The sequence below is a fragment of the Natator depressus genome, chromosome 6, assembly GCF_965152275.1.
Source record: "Natator depressus isolate rNatDep1 chromosome 6, rNatDep2.hap1, whole genome shotgun sequence".
Lineage (NCBI taxonomy): Eukaryota > Metazoa > Chordata > Testudines > Cheloniidae > Natator > Natator depressus.
Window position 1 is genome coordinate 38,044,354 of NC_134239.1, and position 23,677 is coordinate 38,068,030.

The 23,677-nt window shown below is 43.9% G+C and overlaps 2 protein-coding genes across 6 annotated transcripts in view; one reads left to right on the forward strand and one right to left on the reverse strand.

The window, feature by feature from the left end:
* Positions 1-18,620, reverse strand: part of BTBD10 (BTB domain containing 10) — a 52,591-nt gene extending 33,971 nt beyond the window's left edge. The window contains exons 1-3 of one of the 5 annotated variants that reach the window (XM_074956950.1): positions 18,486-18,566; positions 7,726-7,792; positions 1,956-2,112 (exon numbers count right to left, since the gene is read on the reverse strand). In XM_074956950.1, the coding sequence (XP_074813051.1) occupies positions 1,956-2,056 (101 nt within the window). In that variant the 5' untranslated portion in view covers positions 2,057-2,112; positions 7,726-7,792; positions 18,486-18,566. Of the gene's footprint in view, positions 1-1,955; positions 2,113-7,725; positions 7,793-18,485 lie in introns of those variants that run through there. The other 4 variants (XM_074956949.1, XM_074956952.1, XM_074956951.1 and 1 more) reach the window with 4 other exon arrangements.
* Positions 18,621-18,942: 322 nt separating this feature from the next.
* Positions 18,943-23,677, forward strand: part of LOC141988938 (zinc finger and SCAN domain-containing protein 29-like) — a 30,957-nt gene continuing 26,222 nt past the window's right edge. Inside the window, exon 1 of the mRNA XM_074955087.1 lies at positions 18,943-19,107. The gene's annotated coding sequence lies outside the window, so the exon portion shown is untranslated. The remainder of the gene's footprint in view (positions 19,108-23,677) is intronic.

The window sequence follows — 23,677 nt, forward strand, 5'->3', positions numbered from 1 at the left end:
TGTAGAGCACTTAGCACTACCAAGTTATTTATCTTTAAGAGAAGACATTTATTTGCTTGAACTTACTTTAATTTATGCTTCATTTTAGAGACATTAGTGCTCAATAATATTAATTTCACTGTTTTACCAGATGCATATTTGGCTGAAATACAGTTATGCCAATTGCATGTCTTCCATATCTCCTAATGTAATTTAAAACTTTATATTGTAAATTTAAGTTATTTGATACAGCAATATCCCGTTACTGAGGGACAAAGGTTTAGCAATTAGAAAGGGAATATAACAATCTGGTCTTATGAATTTTATTTCTAGCTCAACTGTTGAATCACTGTGTGACTTGATAATCATTTAACAATTGAGTGCATCAGTTTCCCCACCTGTAAAATGGATAGTCTACTACAGTGGTTCTCAAACTTTTGCACTGGTGACCGCTTTCACATAGCAAGCCTCTGAGTGCGACCCCCCCCCATATAAATTAAAAATACTTTTTTATATATTTAACACCATTATAAATGCTGGAGGCAAAACGGGGTTTGAGGTGGAGGTTGACAGCTCGCGACCCCCCATGTAATAACCTCATGACCCCCTGAGGGGTCCCAACCCCCAGTTTGAGAAATCCTGGTCTAACACTTACCTAGCTGAGGAGAATGTTGTGAGGTGTAATTAATGTTTAATAATGGCTCATGTTAGGATATAGATATTCAGGCCTGTCTGCAAAGGCCTGTACTTTAAGAATTTAGGTGTATTCTTATCACTTGGCTAGTTCTAGAGGTAGAAAAGAAAGAATCAAAATCACTGTCTGCCGGCGTAAGGGCCTTCTCTATAACTGGTTACATAATCATGTTACAATATGTTAGGATTGGTTCGTTAAATTTCAGGAAAATGATTGGTTAAGGTATAGCTAAGCAGAACTTTCAAGTTTTACTATATAGTCTGCAGTCAATAAGGAAGTGAGGGGGTGGGTGTGTGTGTGGAAAATGGGAACAGGGAATGTGGGTAAGGAAATTGGAATCATGTTTTGCTAAAGGGGGAAATGGGAACAGGGAATGGGGGTAAGGAAATTGGAATCATGTTTGGCTAAGGGCAGGAATGGGAACAAGGACACAGGTGTAAGGCTCTGTGGTGTCAGAGCTGGGAAGGAGGACACTAAGGAAGGAAACTGGAATCATGCTTGCTGGAAGTTCACCCCAATAAACATCGAATTGTTTGCACCTTTGGACTTCGGGTATTGTTGCTCTCTGTTCATGCGAGAAGGACCAGGGAAGGAAGCAGGTGAAGGAATAAGCCCCCTAACAGCTCAAATCCTTGAACAGACACATATGTGAAGAGAAACTTTTCTACAAAAATATGTTTGCAACTTAAGCTATTGTCTCATTTAGCTTCTATTCTGAATAGAACAGCTGAAAAATAAATTTACTCCCTAAACTGTCTTCAGATTGAGTATTTACAAAGCATCTCAACTTGAAAAATCCATATTTAGGTAAAGAACTCCTTTAGCAGTCAAAAGCAAGCAAGTTTGATAAGCAAACAAAGAGCCATAAAGAGTGAAACTCATGTAAGCAAATATTAATTCATCCCCATGAGCAAGCTGCAAATAACCCAAGTGTGCTGTTAAATAATGCCAGCTCACTGAAATGATTACCGGTGAATAAAGTGTCTGGTATCCATCTCAACTATTCAGGTATCCATGTAACAAGCTACAAACTAAGTGAATTCATAATTCATTTAATTTGTAGAAGACTAAGAAACAAACAGCAGAACAAATACAAGTGAAGATTAGGAAGGCTGATAATTGTTTCAATAAAACTAATTATTTCAAGTGACATTTTTAACTAGAGTTGCTTTAAAAAGAGAAGAACTCCCACATTCATGACAGGACTTGCCACAACCAAATATAGTTGTTTTTAGAATGAGATTTACTGTAGCTCTGAGATGCGATTGTATATGGCACCTACCTTGAATGTTTACAAAGCTTACGGGGTCTATTATGCAATTTCCGATCCCAATTCTCTGGATCACTGGAGTTACTGTCATAAGGATGAGGCCGTCCTGCCATCCCACTGCAAGCTTCCTCACACTATTGCTCTGAAAAGCATACATGCAGCACTCAACCTACATTAAAAGAGCAGTGTCAACCTTTTACAATGCCATACAGAAAGAAAGATGAAGAATTCAAAGTGCTCTGTTAGTTTATATTAATGAATACAGTATATTCTAGTTTTTGTATTCTTCAGTATCCGTGGTGAAAACAGAGCTTCTCTCTCCTACCTGGCCGCTGATACTGACACTAAAATTGTGTTTTCATTATAAGAAGTGTAATCCTATATACTTTAATAAATAATTTTAAATTTGATTTAATTTATTCCATTGTGTGCAGACAAAAGGTTATTAATTAGATGTTACAAACACAATAGAAACACTTTTCAATATCACTTTAACTACATAAAGTTAAATAATTCAGAAACAAACCATTTATCTACTACAGAAATCCTTGAACAGGAATAGATTTGAATTTTCTTAGGTATGAAATGTTATTATCTAACAATTAATGGTTCCACTGTTCATCCAATTGAAACAGAATTAAAAAGCACCAACTTCATAGTTAGCAAATAGCAACATCATAGCCTATGCTCAAAATCCCATCAGAAAGATTTAAATGTTAAATATACTGAAAATTCCTACAAATTCTAGAACAGACATAAGAATTAGATGTGAATATCTATAAAGTAAAGACTTTGCAAACCTGCATGCTTAAATTGTTTCTCAAACTGAGACCAAATGGTTAGTATGCGACTCATCCATTAAGAGTACTTTTAGGTAAAACATTAAATTTATGACCGATAAAAGATACAGCTAATCCAAATCAAACTGTATAAAACAATTTACATCTGGAGTAGACAATACATTCTAGAGAGATTTGCAAAGTTTTCCAATCAGTCAAGCAATTCTTCACCATTAGAAGAAGGACATGCTTTACTGATCATGTAAGCAGTTAACAATTTTCTCTAGGCTTTCCATATCCTATGAAGATCAGAAGTAAATTATTTCAGAAAGAATCTGTTATATTGGTTTGGCCAGATTAAGCTGAATATTCTGTGATCTTGTCTTCCTCTGCCTTTTCACTGTTATTCAAATCTCAGTTTTTATATATATTAATAATGAAAAATTACTCTCAAAACTAATGAGAATGCCAAAAAGTTTCTATTGCCCAAGAAGAATTGAAAATGTCTTGTTGCTTGGAAAAACTTCCAATAAAGGCAAACAGTAAAACACAAGACTCTTGGACAGAGTTAATTAAGAATTTAGAAGACAGAATTTGGTTAGTTCAAAGGAATGGAAAAGCACAATCCATTTTTAAAATTAATTTTGTGAATTATGTTTTATAATTTGTGATGTCATAGAATCATAGAATATCAGGGTTGGAAGGGACCCCAGAAGGTCATCTAGTCCAACCCCCTGCTCGAAGCAGGACCAATTCCCAGTTAAATCATCCCAGCCAGGGCTTTGTCAAGCCTGACCTTAAAAACCTCTAAGGAAGGAGATTCTACCACCTCCCTAGGTAACGCATTCCAGTGTTTCACCACCCTCTTAGTGAAAAAGTTTTTCCTAATATCCAATCTAAACCTCCCCCATTGCAACTTGAGACCATTACTCCTCGTTCTGTCATCTGCTACCATTGAGAACAGTCTAGAGCCATCCTCTTTGGAACCCCCTTTCAGGTAGTTGAAAGCAGCTATCAAATCCCCCCTCATTCTTCTCTTCTGCAGACTAAACAATCCCAGCTCCCTCAGCCTCTCCTCATAAGTCATGTGCTCTAGACCCCTAATCATTTTTGTTGCCCTTCGCTGGACTCTCTCCAATTTATCCACATCCTTCTTGTAGTGTGGGGCCCAAAACTGGACACAGTACTCCAGATGAGGCCTCACCAGTGTCGAATAGAGGGGAACGATCACGTCCCTCGATCTGCTCGCTATGCCCCTACTTATACATCCCAAAATGCCATTGGCCTTCTTGGCAACAAGGGCACACTGTTGACTCATATCCAGCTTCTCGTCCACTGTCACCCCTAGGTCCTTTTCTGCAGAACTGCTGCCTAGCCATTCGGTCCCTAGTCTGTAGCGGTGCATTGGATTCTTCCATCCTAAGTGCAGGACCCTGCACTTATCCTTATTGAACCTCATCAGATTTCTTTTGGCCCAATCCTCCAATTTGTCTAGGTCCTTCTGTATCCTATCCCTCCCCTCCAGCGTATCTACCACTCCTCCCAGTTTAGTATCATCCGCAAATTTGCTGAGAGTGCAATCCACACCATCCTCCAGATCATTTATGAAGATATTGAACAAAACCGGCCCCAGGACCGACCCCTGGGGCACACCACTTGACACCGCCTGCCAACTAGACATGGAGCCATTGATCACTACCCGTTGAGCCCGACAATCTAGCCAGCTTTCTACCCACCTTATAGTGCATTCATCTAGCCCATACTTCCTTAACTTGCTGACAAGAATACTGTGGGAGACCGTGTCAAAAGCTTTGCTAAAGTCAAGAAACAATACATCCACTGCTTTCCCTTCATCCACAGAACCAGTAATCTCATCATAAAAGGCGATTAGATTAGTCAGGCATGACCTTCCCTTGGTGAACCCATGCTGACTGTTCCTGATCACTTTCCTCTCATGTAAGTGCTTCAGGATTGATTCTTTGAGGACCTGCTCCATGATTTTTCCAGGGACTGAGGTGAGGCTGACTGGCCTGTAGTTCCCAGGATCCTCCTCCTTCCCTTTTTTAAAGATTGGCACTACATTAGCCTTTTTCCAGTCATCCGGGACTTCCCCCATTCGCCACGAGTTTTCAAAGATAGTGGCCAAGGGCTCTGCAATCACAGCCGCCAATTCCTTCAGCACTCTCGGATGCAACTCGTCCGGCCCCATGGACTTGTGCACGTCCAGCTTTTCTAAATAGTCCCTAACCTCCTCTATCTCCACAGAGGGCTGGCCATCTCTTCCCCATTCTGTGATGCCCAGCGCAGCAGTCTGGGAGCTGACCTTGTTAGTGAAAACAGAGGCAAAAAAAGCATTGAGTACATTAGCTTTTTCCACATCCTCTGTCACTAGGTTGCCTCCCTCATTCAGTAAGGGGCCCACACTTTCCTTGGCTTTCTTCTTGTTGCCAACATACCTGAAGAAACCCTTCTTGTTACTCTTGACATCTCTTGCTAGCTGCAGCTCCAGGTGCGATTTGGCCCTCCTGATATCTTTCCTACATGCCCGAGCAATATTTTTATACTCTTCCCTGGTCATATGTCCAACCTTCCACTTCTTGTAAGCTTCTTTTTTATTCTTTTCATTTCAAACAAATGAAAAGAGCAAATAGTTCTAAAAATATTTACTGAAAAATCTATTTAATACATGTAAAATCATCTTTTTCAGCTAGCTGTTTAATTAGTCTGCACTATTATCAATACTTCTATATATGCGCTTAAGCTTTTAACTTCAATGGGACCACTCAAACACACATGATTAAGCACAGGCATAAGCGTTTATAGGATTGGGGTCTTAGTATCTTAAGCAATGTTCAACAACTCCTCCATGCATTTCTTCACCAAACATACAGACTAACAAAAATCAATGGTTGGTGTGAAGAATGAGGGAGGGAGGTGTGTGTAATTTTTAATATAAACATCATATGCCCTGATATTAACCTGCCTGAACACCAGAGGTTAAATCAAAGAATGCTGTGAAGGGGGAAAACCCACAGGAAACAAAACAATGGCAAATACAAGGCTCCTTGAGGGAACAACGGGAGGGGGTGGCATCAAATAAAAAATATTCTGGCTTCAACCAGGCCAGAATGGCTTCTCCTTCTCCGGCTGAACCTAGGATCAAAGACGAACCTTAAACCTCATAGATGCTAGAAAAAGGAGGGATCGAGTGAGTAACCAAAGGCTACCCAAGTTGTATTAGTGAAAGTTAACAGACTGACACATGCAAAAACAGGGAGCCTGCTGCCACAATACAGGCTCTCTCCCCCTGCCAGCGACTGAGTCAGCTGGGCTGAGGGGAACTTACAAAAGCTGGCAAGAAAAGTTTAAGGTGTAAGCCCCAGGCGTGTACGCCCTATGGATTTTACCCTGTGCTCTACACACTTCATACCTTTGAGGAACAAATAAATAATGCTTTGTTTTGAAGACACTGTTTCTATATCACTGCAAACTTATACTATCACAAGTTCTTGAATGGAAACCACTGCAGATCTCAAAACGAAGTTGTGCCTTCGTGGTCATGAATCAAGGGAGCTAAGCCCAAAAATCCCATCTAAGAGTGGTTTGACTGCACAGTTACACCCTGAGTGAGGTGCAGGGAAGCCAGGAAGGTCACCTAAGTGGTACACTCAAGAGAGCTAAAGGGGCCTAAGGTGCAATTTGCCCTGTAATCATAGCAGTTCGACTTTTGAAATTGTGGCTTTGTGAAACCAAGAGAATTATAGCATATCCTACAAATCAACAAAACATCTGTTTAGCGCACAAAGCAAACATAGAAGCAATAGTATTAAAGTTTTCGGTAGTAAAAAGCATTTTGACAATATCGGTGTCAAACCAGGTTAAAACAAAAGCTGAAACTGCTACCTCTCATGATTCACAATTAGATGTCAAGATAAACAGGTTAATGAGTGTCTGCCTAAAGAGGCAGGAAGAAAAAAAAAGTCTTAAATTTGTCTAGTAATTAAGGCTGAGGCGGGCAAACTATGGCCCTTGAGCTCCCAGCCAGGGAGGCTAGTCCCCAGCCCGTCCCCCGCAGCCTCAACTCACCATGCCGCCAGCACTCTGGGCAGTGGGGCTGCAAGCTCCTGCTGGGCAGCATGGCTGCGAAAGCCACAGGCCTGTCCCAGTGCTCTAGACTACGTGGCTAGCTCCAGCCGGGCAGCACAACTGCCAGTCCCAGTGCTCTGAGCAGCATAGTAAGGGGGCGGGGAGCGGGGGGGTTGGGTTGGGGGCAGGAGGTTCCGGGGGGCAGTCAGGGGACACTGAGCGGTTAGATAGGCATGGGAGTCCCGGGAAGCCTGTCAGGGGGCAGGGGTGTGGATAGGGGTCAGGGCAGTCAGGGGATAGGGAGCAGGGGAGGTTGGATAGGGGGTATGGTCCCGGGGGGCTGGTTAGGGGCGGGGGATCCCGGGAGGAGACAGCCAGGGGACAAGGAGCAGGGGAGGTTGGGTGGGTCTGGGGTCCTGAGGATGGGAAGTGGGAGGGGGCGGATACAGGGAGTGGGCCAGGCTGTTTGGGGAGGCACAGCCTTCCCTACGTGGCCCTCCATACAGTTTTGGAACCCCGATATGGCCCTCAGGCCAAAAAGTTTGCCCACCCCTGTATTAGGGGATGCTAAGTTACTGCAGCACTAAAAGAGCTCAATGACTCATTATACGTTAACTGAAAATTTATGTGGCCGAAACATGAAGTGTATGTGACAGTTTTATAGCAAACCTAAAGTTATGTATGTCGTTACTGTATTTACCATTTATCAAACAGTAATGTTTTTGGTGCTTAATAAAGGAACCTGCAATCTAGTTCAGACTCAGAAAAAACTGGATAAGATACTGTGTATTTCTGTATGAGCTGATGGTGAATTTAGTAGTAATCTAGAGATTGTTAATATTAATTCATAGGTGCAACACGCCATATATTTTCAGCCCCCAAATAGTATTTAATGAATAAAAGATCTTTTTACATACCACATTTCACCTTGAACTGATACAAACTGCAAGCATCACTGATTCCACTATTAATGTGGGGTCCCCTCTGGAATGATAAGCAGCAAGTTTAGCAAAAATGTATCTGTGTAGTTTAGGACAGGAAGTAAAGAGTACTTTTTCCAGTTGAAACTACACAAGGAATTTAGGCAGGCAGGCAGAAGCGTAAACAGTCACGCACACTAAAATTTGGCCAGAACACCAATACCCCTATTCATAGGTTTTGTCTATATAGATTCCTCTGAAACCTCCCCATCATTGCTGAAACCTGGTCTCATTTAGATCTATTCTGAGCAGTGACGTGGTGCTAAGAACACCTATACCCTATCTACTCTAGCACTCCTGTCATACCTACTGGTAATGTTGTTTTTCCAAATTACTTGCTCACACCCCATATTCTTTATGGAAATATGCTTATGATATGGATATGGCATAAAAGATATATTTTATGCAAGATGGATCTTTTAAGATATCATGGAAAAGGTTATAATTTACAGAATGTGATTATCCAATTTTTATGCATGTATCATTTCTGTATCTAAAGTTAGGAATATTGACTATGTATGGATGTGTATTTGGGGGACACCCACCAGACAACAGTCTTGATGGGCCAATAGGAAGAAACAATAAGACTTTGAAGATACTAATCTCTCTCCTTCCTGAGAGGCATCCTGGGACATTGCAGTGACACTGATAGGTCAAGTGGTCCTGTCATCTGGTACTAAACACCGCCTTGGATTTCTAGTAATTTTTCACTAAAAGGAGGGGGAGATCAAGACTGGGAAACAAAAAGATTCCCGCCTTATGTAAATCTTATTTAAGGCAGGGAAGTAAATTGATCTTGGTTCACTCCTCACTGAATACCCACCCAATATGACTGCTGGAAACACCGAAGGAAGAAAGACAAAGGGAAAGGGAGAGGAGTACTGAAGCCAGGCTGGAAAAGGGATCCATGTGGTCTGTGAATAAGATACCTGAAGATTTAAGCTGCAAGCAGGGTAGCTAACCTTCAAGAATTTCTGCAATCTGCCCCAAAAGCAACATTAGGGTGAGAAATTACTTCTTGAAACCAGTCTCTTTAAGATCTTAAGCTTAGTATGCATGGTTTGTTTTATTTGCTTAGTAATCGGCTTTCTTCTGTTTGCTATCCCTTATAATCACTTAAAGTTTACCTTTTATAGTTAATAAACTTATTTCTTGTTTATAACATAACCCAGTTTATTCAATTAATATCCGGGGTGGGGGAGGAGGGTGTAGAAGCTGTGCTCCCTTGAGGGAGAGGGTGAATTTTTATGAGCTTGCGCTGTTCAGACTTTTCTATACACTGCAAGACAATATTATTTTGTGTTTACTCCTCCAAAGGGGGTGTGCAGTTGAGTGCAGAGCAATACCCTAGCTGAATCTTCCCATAGAGAGCTGCTTGCAGACTCTGTGATTCTAGGTGCATCCCTACCTGTGTGTGTGTGCGCGTGCTTCCAGAGGCAGAGAACCTGATTCAGCAGAACAGGGAGACGGAGCCCAGGCTAGTGCGGCAGGCAGACTCAGTGAAACCTAGGTACATCAGGTGACATCCCGAACAGGGCGAGGGCGGGTCTAACCCATCACAGGCTCCCTGGACTATTCTAGACTATATCTACACTAGGAGAACTTTACAAGTATAGGTATACCAGTATACTTTACCAGCAAAGCACTCCGAGCAGACAGAGATAGAACAGCAAAACTGTGCTTTATATGAGTATAGTAAATCTACACCACCCCCTGAGCAAAACAAGCTATACCTATAAAAGCACAGATTTACCAGCCCATTGTAACTGTATCTACAGTAGGGGATTCTTGAGATACAGCTGTGTCATCAGAGATCACACCTCTTCACACTCTTGACTGACATAGCCATGCCAGCAAATATCCTAGCCTTGGCACCTTACCCTCCAGCTCAAGTCAACTGCCCTACCAGAATAAGTATGAAGCAGCTATTTTCAACTCTTTTTATAAAAAATAATGTTTGAATATTAAACAGCTCTCAATTTAACTTTTACACTGGAAAGTGATGCAAAAGAAGCCAAACGCACTAAACTGCAGCTGAAGTGGCAGCCAAGCTTCAGAAGGGAAAGGAGCAATTTAAAATCTGCTTTTTCTCCTTCAGTTTCCTCATCCTCCCTTACCTCTCTTACCACGTTCATCTTTGTTCTCTCCATCAACTTTCTCTCTCTCCCTCCATTTAATGTAACAGACACTGGGATTGTGAGGAAGTTTGAGATACTAGATCTGTGTACCACAGGGAGACAGTGTGCAGCTATGTCATCATCAAGAAAGCCCAACCCACAAATGTCCCCAATCATATATTGTAACAAAATGTTTCAATGTAGCACATAATAAATAAGCTCTTACACAGGAATTCTTCCCAGGATCCTGCATTGTCCTTAACTGGATGCTTCAGAGACAGGCAAAAACTCTACAATGCCTGTAGCTTTACTATACGATGGGGAAAGTACTTACTTCCTGACCATAGTTAGCAAACAGGTGATGACCTAAAGAATGAGGATTTGCACCACTGTAATTTTTTTAAATCATAGCTAATGTAAGTACAGATGCTATTTTTACTCATATAGATTGCTTTTTGTATCAGCTTTTTTGGTTCAAGTTTATGCCAGTACAAGTGACGTTTTTCAGCTCTTACTGCTCTAATAAGACCAGGTAATAAGAGAAATGTATCAAAACATAAAGAAGGTATGATACCACAGAGAGAAGCTGTGCAGTAGTCTGAACTGAATGAGAAAACATTTGCCAGTTGAGAAATCATAACTAATCTCGCTGGTTCATTTTTAAACATTTCACTGAGGCAAATCCACTTTTACTGCAATTAGTCTCCCCAGATAACCAACAGGCTTGGGAAAAAACAACATTAAAAAAAGATGTATGATCCCTGGGGTAGGAAGAAATCTGTCAAGATAAGATAAGAATCTGGGATGTGCACAAAAGATATACTTACAGTCACACACACAGAGGGTCAGACACTGACATGGACCATTAGCCTTTAAAATGGTAAAATGAGTTCTGTCTTGCGACTGAATAATATAAGTCCATAAGGGGAGGATCTCCTATTGCACTCTGTACCTCATTTGGCAAATCAGAATACCTTAGCTAGGATGGGTGTGCGGTTACTATGTTTGCCTCTTTTCTCACTGCAGTGTCAATGGCAACTTAGGGTATGTCGTCACTACCCGCTGGATCGGCAGGCAAGCAATCGATCCAGAGGTCTAGACATGATAAATCGACCCCCGAGCGCTCTCCCGTCGACTCCTGTACTCCAGCGCCGCGAAAGGCACAGGCAGAGTCGATGGGGGAGCAGCAGCAGTCGACTCACCGTGGTGGACACACCACGGTAAGTCAGTCTAAGTACGTTGACTTCAGCTACGTTATTCACGTAGCTGAAGTTGCATAACTTAGATTGATCCCCCCCACTAGTGTAGACCAGGGCTTGGTCTCTACATGCCCTTGCTTTAGCTTCCTCAGGCAGTTTATAAAATAATGGGGATGGTTTATCCCAGATATGAAAGACATAAATTAGCTAACAAATTGATAGTTGTATGCACATTTGTTGTTTGATAGAATACTACATCTTATCTTGGCAACCTGGTTTGGTTTTTTGTCTCTTGGGATCAGGAGAGGAGGAACAGACTTTCTTGACCCATCATGAGTTGTATGCACAACTGAGAAACTGGGGATTGGGTAAGAATATCTGAACCCCTTCTGTGTAACACTGGTCAGCTTTCAGTTATGGGAAGGTACAGGCTCAGCAAGAAGTCCATAGTTGGTGTTTTCATTCATTCATTGGCTGGCTATTCTCAAAGCCTCTTTCACCAGAGGTAACAGAAAGACTATTTCCACCTCTTCCCCCCACCTCCCATCACCACTGACTCCAGAGCCAGAAACTGTCAGCCATTCTCAAATGTTCCTGGAAATTCTTGAAATCATGAGATGGACATTCTGACATTAGGACCACAGAATTGCCTGGAGTTAAAGAGAACAGTGGCAGTAGGTGCTCAGCAGTACATTTATATAAAGCTTATATTAAGCAGTGGTCCCCAAACTCTGGGGGCATGGAGGAACGTTCGGGGAGCAAAGCAGGGCCCAGGGCAGTCCCCATGGGGGGCAGAGAGGAAGCACCACCCAGCTGTGCTCTGTCCCCAGCTCCACTCCGACCATGACCCCCAATCCCCACTGCAGCGCCAGCCCCCAACCACAGGCTTGCTCCCGACCATAGGCCACAGCACCGCTCCTGGGGGGAGGGAAGGGGGAAATGACCAAAAAAGTTTGGGGACCACTGATCTAAGCTCTTGAGCTTCCACTTCAAAGCTAAGTGAACCTGAAGGGTTAAGGCAAAGACGTCTACTGAAAAGATGCAGAGATTTTTCTTCAATATATAAATCTAAGAGGATGGACTCTCATCAGCTTTTTTGAAGGAATCTGTCTTTGGTCTTTTGAATTTCAGGCATTGAGCCCACATCTCCCAATAGGGTCAGAGGACTAGTCATCTGTAAAGCAGAGCCACCCCATTGAAAAGCAGAGGGATTCCACATATGGCCTTTTAAGTGCTTACAACATCTGACCTGAACAAGTTGATAGCTCTTGAAAGGAAAGCATCACAGGCTAAACCTCAGACACCATAGCAGTGAAGTTGATCCCAGGCACTAAAATCCACCTCTCCAAGACGTGGTATATTTGACGCATGAAAGGGAGAGGCAGAAGATTCCCTGTTTTGTGCCACAAAGGAAAAAAAACTAACCCAGTGAAAATTGCAGCAGACTTACCTCCCAATAGCAACTCTCTCTGTTGCCAGGTCCTAGGGGGAAAAAGGAAAAGAAAAAAAAAAGTGGGGGGGGGAAAAGGGGAGAGGGAGAGGAAGTATCAGAATTTTCAGTGCAACAAACAGACTCTTTGGCACCTGGGAACTGGATGTAATGCTATCCATCCTCACTGAGGCACTGATGCTGAAGCACTGAGACACCCGATACAGATGCACTGAAACCCAATGCAGCAGACAAAGGTCTCCAAAACCAGATGGACTGGATGCTAGAAGACCTCTACCATACAGAAGTGCCTGGCACGGAAGATGATGCAGTATCACGCTGGCTGTAATGGGGTGGCCATTTAATGAGCACCCCCTCATAGCTAGGGGTCACTTAGCAGGCCCCCTGCAACTTTTAGCCCCCCTCATGTGAGCCCCTTAATTGCTGCACACAGATTTTCATTTAGATATTAAATCAGGCCTAGGCAAGGGGTGTTAACAAAAACGGCTCAACAATCCTCAGGGTCCCAAAATAAAAGTCCATCACCACACTACAGTCCATACTTTGATCTGGTGTCTTCTTTCTCAGCCAAGCTCTTCTTCTGTCCTATTCTGTTCTCACAGCCCATCCTCCCAGCTCTTCCTATCTGGAACCTACCTTCCTAGGCCCCCAAACTTCTAGGGTCAAACTCCATCTGGATTTCCCTATAGGAGCCTTCTGCTTCTCTGTCACAGCTCCCTGTGCTTCTCAGTCACAAATCTCTTGATCTCAAGTCTTTCATGCAGGAGCTCTTCATACACTCTGCAGTTTCTCCACAATTTTCTGAGCTTTCCACTGCTCTTTATAGGGCAATCGCTGTGATCTCTCCAAGGTGTGGCTGATTCTGTAATCAGGGATGGCTAGCACCAGACCTCCAGTGGCACACTAATCTGTTACACTGGCTATGACATCAAATTTAGTAGTGAGACACATGGCTCCATTTCTTCAACTCCAAACAAACACTGCCAGCAAATAATCCTCTAAAAGTTCAATAGGTCTTTCCACATTGACACTGAAGCCAGTGTTGAGCTTGACAGAGCAGACACCTTCCAACTCTAGGTGCCTGATTTTGGGGAATGCAACTACAAGAGTGAAGAGTTCTTTGGTGGTAGCTTAGCCTAACCCTCAGTATCAAATGTAAGTGACAAGTCCTTGGACATAAGCTTTTGCTGGCAAGGAAGTCTGCTGGATGCCTGTTCCTGATTCACCAGATAGGTGCCAGGTACTGCACTTTGACTGCTCCAGTTGATCAGTAAGAGGATAATATTCAATTTGCCAACAGGTAGAATTTAAGGCTAATACCCCAAACTCTACATGTATGACTGGTAAAAATCTAATACAGAGAAAGCAGAGTAGGTACAGAAAACTCACCTGTTGCAGACACAGTACCCTCAGAGGAATACATCTTAAAGCTGAACAACAGACTCACAATCGCACAAGCGTCACTAGAGCCTGGAAAATGGAATGCCCAGTGGGACCAAAATTTGGACAAAAGTCACGCTATTAAATATTCCAAATTTCTAAGTTAAAATACTACACTTCCCAAAAGGGACAGTCAGTTTGCTGCTCAGTGCCTACAGTTGTCAGAAGAATATGAATAGCAGTTGAACTGCACTCCTTTATATATCCTTAGCTGGGTTGAGATGAGATAAGCAGGTGTGCTTACAGTCCCAATGAAATCTGCTTTGTAAGAAGATCCAAGTGAGCATTTGCCATTGGCGCGCGCACACATCCGACCTCACCTACTGTGAAGATCCATGTCTGTTGAATAAATTTGTTGTAGATTTAAGTACACATCTCCTATATAAAAGCTACTTTACGTGGCTGTATATCAACCATAATTACTTATAAAATGTTACTAAATTGACACTGATCAAGCCTAATTGATAAACATACCCTGCAATACAGTATTACCTAACATTAGGTTAGGTGAGATGCAAGTAATTCAGAACTTAAAATAGAACCCATGTACTCTACAGAGATGTTAAGAAAACCTCCCCTCACGAATAAACAATAGGTGGCAGTAGAGTGAAACTGACAACATTCTCACCTGTGTAACAGCAGATGTAGAAGAACGGTAAGTTTCACTTTATTGCTACTGCAGGAGTTATGGAAGAGAAGGGTCCAGTCTCACAACAGCACACACCTAAAAAGCTTGTTCTCCTACTTTTCAAAGGACATCAATACATCAGCTCAATGAAATTCAGTCACTCAGCCTGCTCCTATTGATTTCAATGGAGGCAGGAGTGGACTCATCCTACATGAAAGCAAAATCTTACCAGCTACTGCAGGACCAAATAGAATAGCAATTCACAGGTCAATCACTCATCTCCCAACTTATTTGCAGGGCTAGAAGTCAAAAGGCCAGTCACAGCTATCAACAGTTCAACTGCCTCAATAAGTGAGACTACCACTCCAGCAGAACCATAATTAGCTCAATACTACTCAACACCAGTGACAAAAGGATCATGGAATAAACTGTGACTCACTGCCCAAGAACCAGGAAGGGTTTATAAAGGAGGAAGTTGCAGCAATCAATGAGCTAATGCAGAGGAGGGAAAACTTTTTGGCTTGAGGGCCACATCGGGGTTGCAAAACTGTATGGAGGGCCAGATAGGGAAGGCTGTGCCTCCCCAAACAGCCTGGCCCCCACGCCCTATCCGCCCCCTTCCACTTCCCACCCCTTAACTGCTCCCCTCAGAAGTCCGGACCCATCCAACCCCCCCTGCTCCTTGCCCCCTGACCGCCCCCTCCCGGGACCCCTTGCCCCTAACTGCCCCCCCCCCGGGACCCCACCCCGCTCCCTGTCCCCTGACTGCCCCAAGCCATATCCAAACCCCCACCCCCTGACAGGCCTCCCACACCTATCCAACCCCCTCCCGTTCCCCGTCCTCTGACTGCCCCCACCCCGAACCTCTGCCCCAACCAACTGCTCCCTGTCCCCTGACTGCCCCCCAGGACTCCCGCCCTTTATCCAACCCCCCCCCCCCGCTCCCTGCCCCCTTACCATGCCACTCAGAGCAGCAGGAGCTTGCAGCCCCGCCACCCAGCCACACCACTGCGCTGCCCAGCAGGAGCAACGGGCCAAAGCACTGGCGAAGTGGCGAAGTGAGGCTGCAGGGGAGGGAGGACAGCAGGGGAGGGGCCGGGGGCTAGCCTCTCCAGCTGGAAGCTCGGGGGCCGGGCAGGATGGTCCCACGGGCCATATGAGGCTCACAGGCCATAGTTTGCCCACCTCTGAGCTAATAAGTATTTCTACACAGCAAAGAAAAACCTGCAGCTGGCCCATGCCAGCCAACTCTGGCTTGTAGGGCTCAGACTGCAGGGCTCTTTCAGGCTGAAGCCCAGGCTCCAGGACACTTGTGGGGTAGAAGGGTCCCATAGTTCAGGCGCCAGCCCCAGCCCAGAAGTCTACACAGCAATGGAACAGCCCCTGAGCCCAACCCGGCTGGCACAAGCAAGCCACAGGTTTTTCTTTGCTAAGTAGACATACACATGAGGTTTTGGGCAAAAGTTTTAGCTGTGTGGATGGAAGAAAATGTCCAGTCTTAGAGATGCCATCCAGGGAAAAAACTGCTAGATTTAGACAGCCTGGATATGTGGGAGTGGAAAGAGAATAAGTCAGAGATGAAACAAGACTGCAGTCCTGAGTAAAAGAGATGGCAGCTGTGGACAACAACAGCACTAAGAAAGGGGAGAGAAGTTTAGGGAAGTAAGGGGAGAAAATAAACAGTTCTGTTTTGACTGCACTGTCAGGTTGAACTGAGAGATGTATATACCATCATTGTTTGTGATGTTACTGTAGCTTGTTGATCCCAGGATATGACACACACAAGGTGGATTGGGCTTGAATGCTCGTCCATTCCACCTAGAGAAGTTGGTCCAATAAAAGACATTACCTCACCTACCGTGACTCTCTCAAATGTATATACATAAGGTGATGTAGAAAGATTTTAGTCTAGATAGAAGGAGGCAGGTGTGAAGTAGCAAGGAAGATCTGTAAATCTGCATAATGATGATATTCAAGAGCAGAACTCTAGTTGAGATCACCCAGATATAATGTGTAGAGGGGGAAGAGGAATCCAAGAGCCTTGTAGTACTGTCACTGAGTGTTGAAGCAGGGATGAGGAGTATCCTGTGAATGAAACACTGAAGAAGTAGTCTCAAGTAAGAGGAGAACCAGTAGATGACAGAACCATTGCAAGCCAAAGGAAGGACAAGATTTTAAGAGCATGACTGATGTCAAAGTCAATCAACAGATAAGAGTGACAAAGATGGAGTACTTGTTCGTGAATTTTGGTGAGAACTAGTTAGATGAGTCAAGTGGGCATTTCCCAAATTGGAAAGGGTCAAGGATGGAGTTGAAGGAAAAGAACTCCAGACAGGTGTTAGATGACATTCCATGAGCTTAGAGATGAAATGGAGGAAGGAGATGAAGTGACAGCTGGAGAGGTGAGTGGGGTTTCAGGTAGGTTTTTATGCTACATTGCTTGCAGCATTGGTGATCGACTGCATTTCACTCATCCAAAAACTTGCAATTCCATTTTCTCAAAGCAATTTTGTCAGAATGCGACATTGCGTATTTCAGGCACCACCACAGCACTACAAAGCGTATCTTCCAAAACAGACACACACTTTGGGGCAAAGAAGCACTCTCAATAGTTTCAGGAAGCTCAGCAGAAAAGCTGGAGCTGCTGAAGAAAACATCAGAACTAAGACTTCATCAAGGTAAGGCAGAGTTGCTGGTCAATCAGTACATTCACCATTATGTGTCTTATGGAAGTGGTTTTCAACCTGTGGTATGTGGATCCTTGGGGTCCACAGACTATGTCTGAGATTTCCATTTGAAATTTAGGGGTTTGCAAATGAAAAAAGGTTGAAAACCACCATCTTATGGTCCTACAATAGGATTTCACTGTAAAACATTGACAAATTCAACATCACCAAAAACAAATCACAAATCCAAAAGAATCAGGGACAGGCTACAGTCTTAGCAACACCCCACTCATTGTTTTTATCTAGCCACCCATTGAGAGTAGTTCATTTTGGGGTTGAGAGAGAGGCCCCAAAAGCTAAGTGCCCTGCTTTAAGCGACTGAACACAAAGAAATCTTTCACTGTTCACTAGACATCACTGGGACGAAGGGATGTTAATTTCATAGGAACCTGCAGAACTGCCCTATACAGTTTAATCACTGTTTTTAACTGGCACACAAGAGAACAGAGCTCCTTTCAATCCCCAACAGGAAATGCAATTCTGACACGTGACAGAAAACCTTCATTAATACTATGTATTACTAACATCTCCAACCGCTTCATTCAAAAGCTACTAGTATGACTGGCCAACCAAGGGCATCAGGAAACAAATCCACTGTCCATGTTCCCAGAAGACAAGATATCAAATGTACACAGAGTACCTTAGGAACGGTTATTTATAACGAAGTAGCACCTTATAGTCAGTAACAGCAAACCTGCCACGGGGGAGGAAGAATGATCAGTGCTTTAAAGGGCCCAAAGCAGGAAACTGAAAGGGGGGGGGGTCATTTATCTACACCCCTGCCACCCCCAGCCTCTGCCTCAGCCCCAGAGACACCCCACTTGTGCGCCCCGCAGCTCTGCCTGCTTCCCCACCCCTACAACCCCGAAGCCTCGCCTCGCCGCCCGGAACCTCCAGCCTCCTCCCCAACACAGCTCCGCTCCCCCTCGGCCCACCGCGGGCTCCACAGCCCACTCCCGGCCACGGCTTCGCTCCCACGCCCCCAGCCCCTTTCTCCCCACAACCCGCCCTGCCCCGCTCCACAGACCGGTTTCGCCCCCGCCCCGCTCCGCAGCCACCCAACCCCACTGCCGCTACCTCGCTCCCCATCCTCTCAGCCCCCGCCTGCCGGGGGGGTCCGGCCGACCTCGCACCTACCCCGCCGGGTTCCACGACCACGGCCGCCTCGCTACCAGGCCGCTCCCGCACCTCCCAGGCCGCTCGGCCTCGGCTCGGCCGCTGCAAGCTCCTCCTCCCGCGAGAGAGGGAGGAGGAAACGGGAAAGGGGTGAAATATCGCGAGGTTTGCGCCGAACGCGACGTATTGCATGGGGGGCGGGGGGCGTGTAGTGGGCTTGCTGGATTCCAGGCTCTCCCCAGGCGGAAGGGGGGGCGCGGGGGCGCTAGCTGGTGAAACCGAAAACGAGGTCGAGGGGCGTGTCTGTCGCCTGTGCGACGTTCGGTGCTCCAGAGTGCGGGCGGGGGCCTTGGGTGTGCTACCAGGGCGTCCCCGGTCTCCATGGTGACAGGGTGGCGCCCAGAGCCGCCGGCGGCAGCAGTGGGACAGGCCGCGGGGGGAGGGGAAAGTAGCGTGGGGGCGGTGCAGCGGCAAGTGAGGGACGGAGGAGCGGGTGGAGGAAGGCAGCGTGCGGGGAGATGGGACTGCGAGAGCGCGACCTGGAGGCGCCGCACAGAGGAGGCTCTCCAAGGGAGTCGAGCAGGCGCGTGGACGCGGGGGAGATTGACGGGCAGGAGCTGCCCCCTCACCTTTGGCACAGCAGGTTACAGGCCATGGGGGGCAGGACAGAGGGGCGGGAATGTACCGGGAGATTCTTCGTTCTCCGTGGCAGCTGCCGGTCTTGGTGATGGCAGTGCGGTGAGGAGGGCGACAAGCTTGGGAACGATGATCCTTGTCTCATCCAGCCTCTGTTAGTGTGGCTATATGGGGCATATAAGAACCTATAGACAGGTCGCTAGCCTGCTGTCAGTTTCACCGACTGGGCTGGCGGGCATCTCCTCCCAGCGGTTAGACTGCAGAGAGTTACAAAACACGACAAAACATCATTCTGTAAGTAAGAATGACAGACAGGCCCTGAAAACAGAGACATACCCCTGTTGTTTTAGTGGTCAGCTTTATTGGGCCAGTTTGGCCTACCACCTGTAATTTGTGGCTGGAAGCGATGTCATTTTGCCACATGCTCTGAACTTTGGGATATGGTGTGATGCTCTTGAATTATGATCACAAGATCACCCATGCTGTTGAGTTTTCATATGCTTGTCGTTTTGAAACCAATACCACAGCGTTAGATTTGGATCCTGGCATTTGAATCTGAATACCCTGGTAAATTGAGAGGGTCTAGATCTGTGGTTACAATTTTGGCCCAATTCACAAAGTATAGTGATGAAGGAGGAAGTGGAGATGTAGATATATCAGTTCAATAGCTATGAAATTACTCTGTTCTCCTCCGTCTATATGGATCTTTATGTTTCTCAGAGCAAGAAAAAATGGATAGAAACTAGATTACTGATGGTGGAAAATCCAAGGTGAGGCATACAAGTTGAAGCGCAAATAACTTCTACATGCCTGCGTTCATAGATTCTCTCTTCTCGTCTCCCTCCAAACATGCTCAAAAGCTGTGGGGATGAGTTGCTTCATCGCTCTGCCTACATAACACAACCCAGCATTTCTTGCATAGAGGTGCATTCATCCTTTTTCACTGAGCTCACCCATATCCAAGGTTTATTGAGATACCTGGAACTGAACATCAGCTACATGTCTAACATCATGACACCTTCCTTCCCCTGATTTGGTCCATTTAGAAGTCCTAGACATACTAATCAAGAGCAAGTCATTGCTGTCTGGAGAAAGAGAGAGAAGAGTAACTAGGAATCCTTGCAATAGAGGCTGTCAACACCATGTTTGAAAAAGGGATATTACCTCCCACCTTAAAACCTACTATAGTCTCCCATTCCTAAAGAAACCTTTATGAGACATAACAGATCTAACTTGGTACCAAATCTATTTCTTAGCAAGCTAATCACACAGCAAGCAAATACAAACTCCAAGCCAATCTTAGATCCTCCCCATTCTGGACAGAAATAAATCTGAAACAGTGCTGGTGGTGCAGATGAATAGTCTCCTGCAATCCATGGACAAAGAACATCTGTTCCCATACTCTTAGACCTCACTGTTATAAGATACTCTGTCCCACTTAAGAGATGAGACAAGGGTCAAGGGAAATGCTCAGAAATCTTTCCTTGAAGGCTATACTGGGAGGGTGCTGCAGGACAACTGCTTTTCCACCACCACTTTTTCCATATTTACATTTAGATTCTATGAGAAACTGATACTTTATGGGCTCAACTGCCAATGATGTGCAAATGATGCTTGACTCCCTTAATCCTTTACAATATATGCCACAATCTTGCAGCTATCTCCATGTCTAGCAGAGATTAGCACATAGATGAGAAAAGAGTTGGCTGAGGTTAAATCTAAACAAAATGAAGAGTTAAGCTTGTAAATCTGATTAAGAGAGGGCCTCTAATAGCTCCCAGTTCATTTCAAGAATGAATTAAAAATCCTATTATTAATTCATAAATCCTTTAATAGGCTAGGATTGTGCTATCTCAGGGATCACCTATCCATCCATGACTCTCCTAGACAGTTATTGTTATGCTCCACATGCTAGACAAGCTCAGTTGTTTGGTGCATGCTCCATATGGGAGGAGAATAAACTGACCCCAAGCCTGAGTGCATTCAGGTCTAAACTCAATGCTCACCTCTTTTCTAAGGATCTTATCCAGTATTATTATTAATTAAGTATTTTATATTAGGGTAGTGTGCAGGCTGATACCTCAGTCACCCCCATTGTACTGGGCATTCTACAAACACATACAAAAACAGTCAATTCACCAAAGAATTTACAGTCTAAAACCAGTGGCATCTTCTCCCTTGGAAAGCTGGAAGAAGAGGATGGAGAGAGAGGAAGAAGAAAGAGAAGGAAAAATATTTGCACTGCAGGGAGATGAAAAGAATAGAGCCCCCTTTGGACACAATCTTACACATTTTAATAATTATTCAGTTCTTAGAACCATGTAATATGAACTGTGGCAGTATGCCTGATAGATGGAGATAGAATTGTTCCAGTAACATGCGTGACAACCTGAGTTTGCAGGGTACCAGGTATGAGAATGCATTGCTAGCATTCACTTTGCAAAGGATGATGTCAAACTAGTGGAGAAAGTTCACCAAATTGACTCTGATTCCAGAGATTGAAACTCAATATAATCTTTGCCTGGTTTGCTCTTTAAAGTTTGCTCTGAAGTTTCAGTGTGTTTATATCTCTGGCCTTGCCTAATGCATTATCAGGGCTGGAACTAACCTTTTCAGATAGGGACTCATTAACAAATAAGTCTTAAACTTTACATGAGATGTGTCCACGAAACTTTTCTCCCTTATAACTTTAAATGGCATATGAGAAAAACTGGAAGCTTAACTACTGAGTGCAACAAAATGTGATTCAGTTAAATGAGCTCTCTCTTTCTGTCCTTTAAAAACAGAGAGGTAAACCAGACTATTCTGGAAATCCATCATTAGGACAATAAAATGCCAACAAAGCTAGCACAAAAGACAAAGTAATTAGAATCAAGAATGTGCTACCTAGGCAAGGAGTCGAATGTTATATGCTGTTTAACAGCAGTCTCAGCAATATTCAACAGCAGTATTTAGAGGAGACAATGCCAGCAGCAGCAAAAACAACAGTAGTTTTCTCAACTGACCTTAGAATTTCTTCAGTTTTTATTGGAGTATATTTTGTAGGCTTTCATTGCTGTACTATCATTCTGCTTCCCCAGAAGTAAAACAATTATTAGTTATTAGTTCTGCACAGCTTTTGGAATTTCTTTTTTGGGAGTATTCATAACCTCTTTAGGGCTGGCAGGCGTCAGCATCTGCCACGATTGCTGATTTAATTATGCCCGTTGTTTCAATAATAATTCAGTAGTGATTCATATATGGAATATTTATGTAATAAATTCAGGATACAGTATTTCCTTTCTCCCTGCAGGCAGCATAGTAGTGTCAAAATTAGGAGTGTGATTCTACATACTCTCCATGGGAGAGGCCTTGAGCATGGTGTTGCATTCCTGGCCATCTTGGGTAATAGCCATTGATGGATTTATCCTCCATGAATTTACCTAATTGATTTTTTAACCCATTTATAGTTTTGGCCTTTACAACATCCCCCTGACAATGCGTTCCACGGGATGACTGAGCATTGTGTGAAGAAGTACTTCCAGTTGTTTTAAACCTGCTGCCTATTAATTTCTTTGGGTGATCCCTAGTTCTTGTGTTATGAAAAAGTATAAATAACATTTCCTTATTCACAAAAAGAAAAGGAGTACTTGTGGCACCTTAGAGACTAACAAATTTATTTGAGCATAAGCTTTCGTGAGCTACAGCTCACTTCATCCATGAAGTGAGCTGTAGCTCACGAAAGCTTATGCTCAAATAAATTTGTTAGTCTCTAAGGTGCCACAAGTACTCCTTTTCTTTTTGCGAATACAGACTAACACGGCTGCTACTCTGATTTCCTTACTCACTTTCTTCACACTGTTCATGATTGTGTAGATCTCTATTATATTCCCTTCTTAGTCGTCTGTTTTCTAAATTGAACAGTCCCAGTCATTTTAACCTCTCCTTATATAGAAGCTGTTCCACACAGCAGTCATTTTCGTTGTCCTTCTCTGCATCTTTTCCATTCTAATATATATTTTTTGAGATATGGTGATCAGAACTACACACAGTATTCAAACTATGGGTGTACCATAGATTTATATAGTGGCATTATGACATGTTCTGTTTTATTATGTCTCTTAATGGTTCCTAACATTGTCAGCTTTTTTGACTGCTGCTGCACATTGAATAAATGTTTTCGGAGAACTATCCGTGATGATTCCAAGATCTCTTTCTTGAGTGGTTACAGCTAATTTAGATCCCATCATTTTGTATATATAGTTCGGATTTTTTTTCCAATGCACATTACTTGCACTTATCAATACAGAATTTCATCTATCATTTGGTTGCCCAGTCACCCAGTTTTGTGAGATCCCTTTATAACTCTTTGCAGTTAGCTTTGGACTTATCTATCTTGACTAATTTTGTATCATCTGCAGATTTTGTCACCTCACTGTTTAGCCCTTTTTTCCAGATCATTTAGGAATATTTTGAATAACACAGGCCCCAGTCCGGATCCTTGGAGGACCCCACTACTTACCTCTCTCCATTGTGAAAACTGACCATTTATTCCTACGCCTTGTTTCCTATCTTTTAACCAGTTACTGATTCATGAG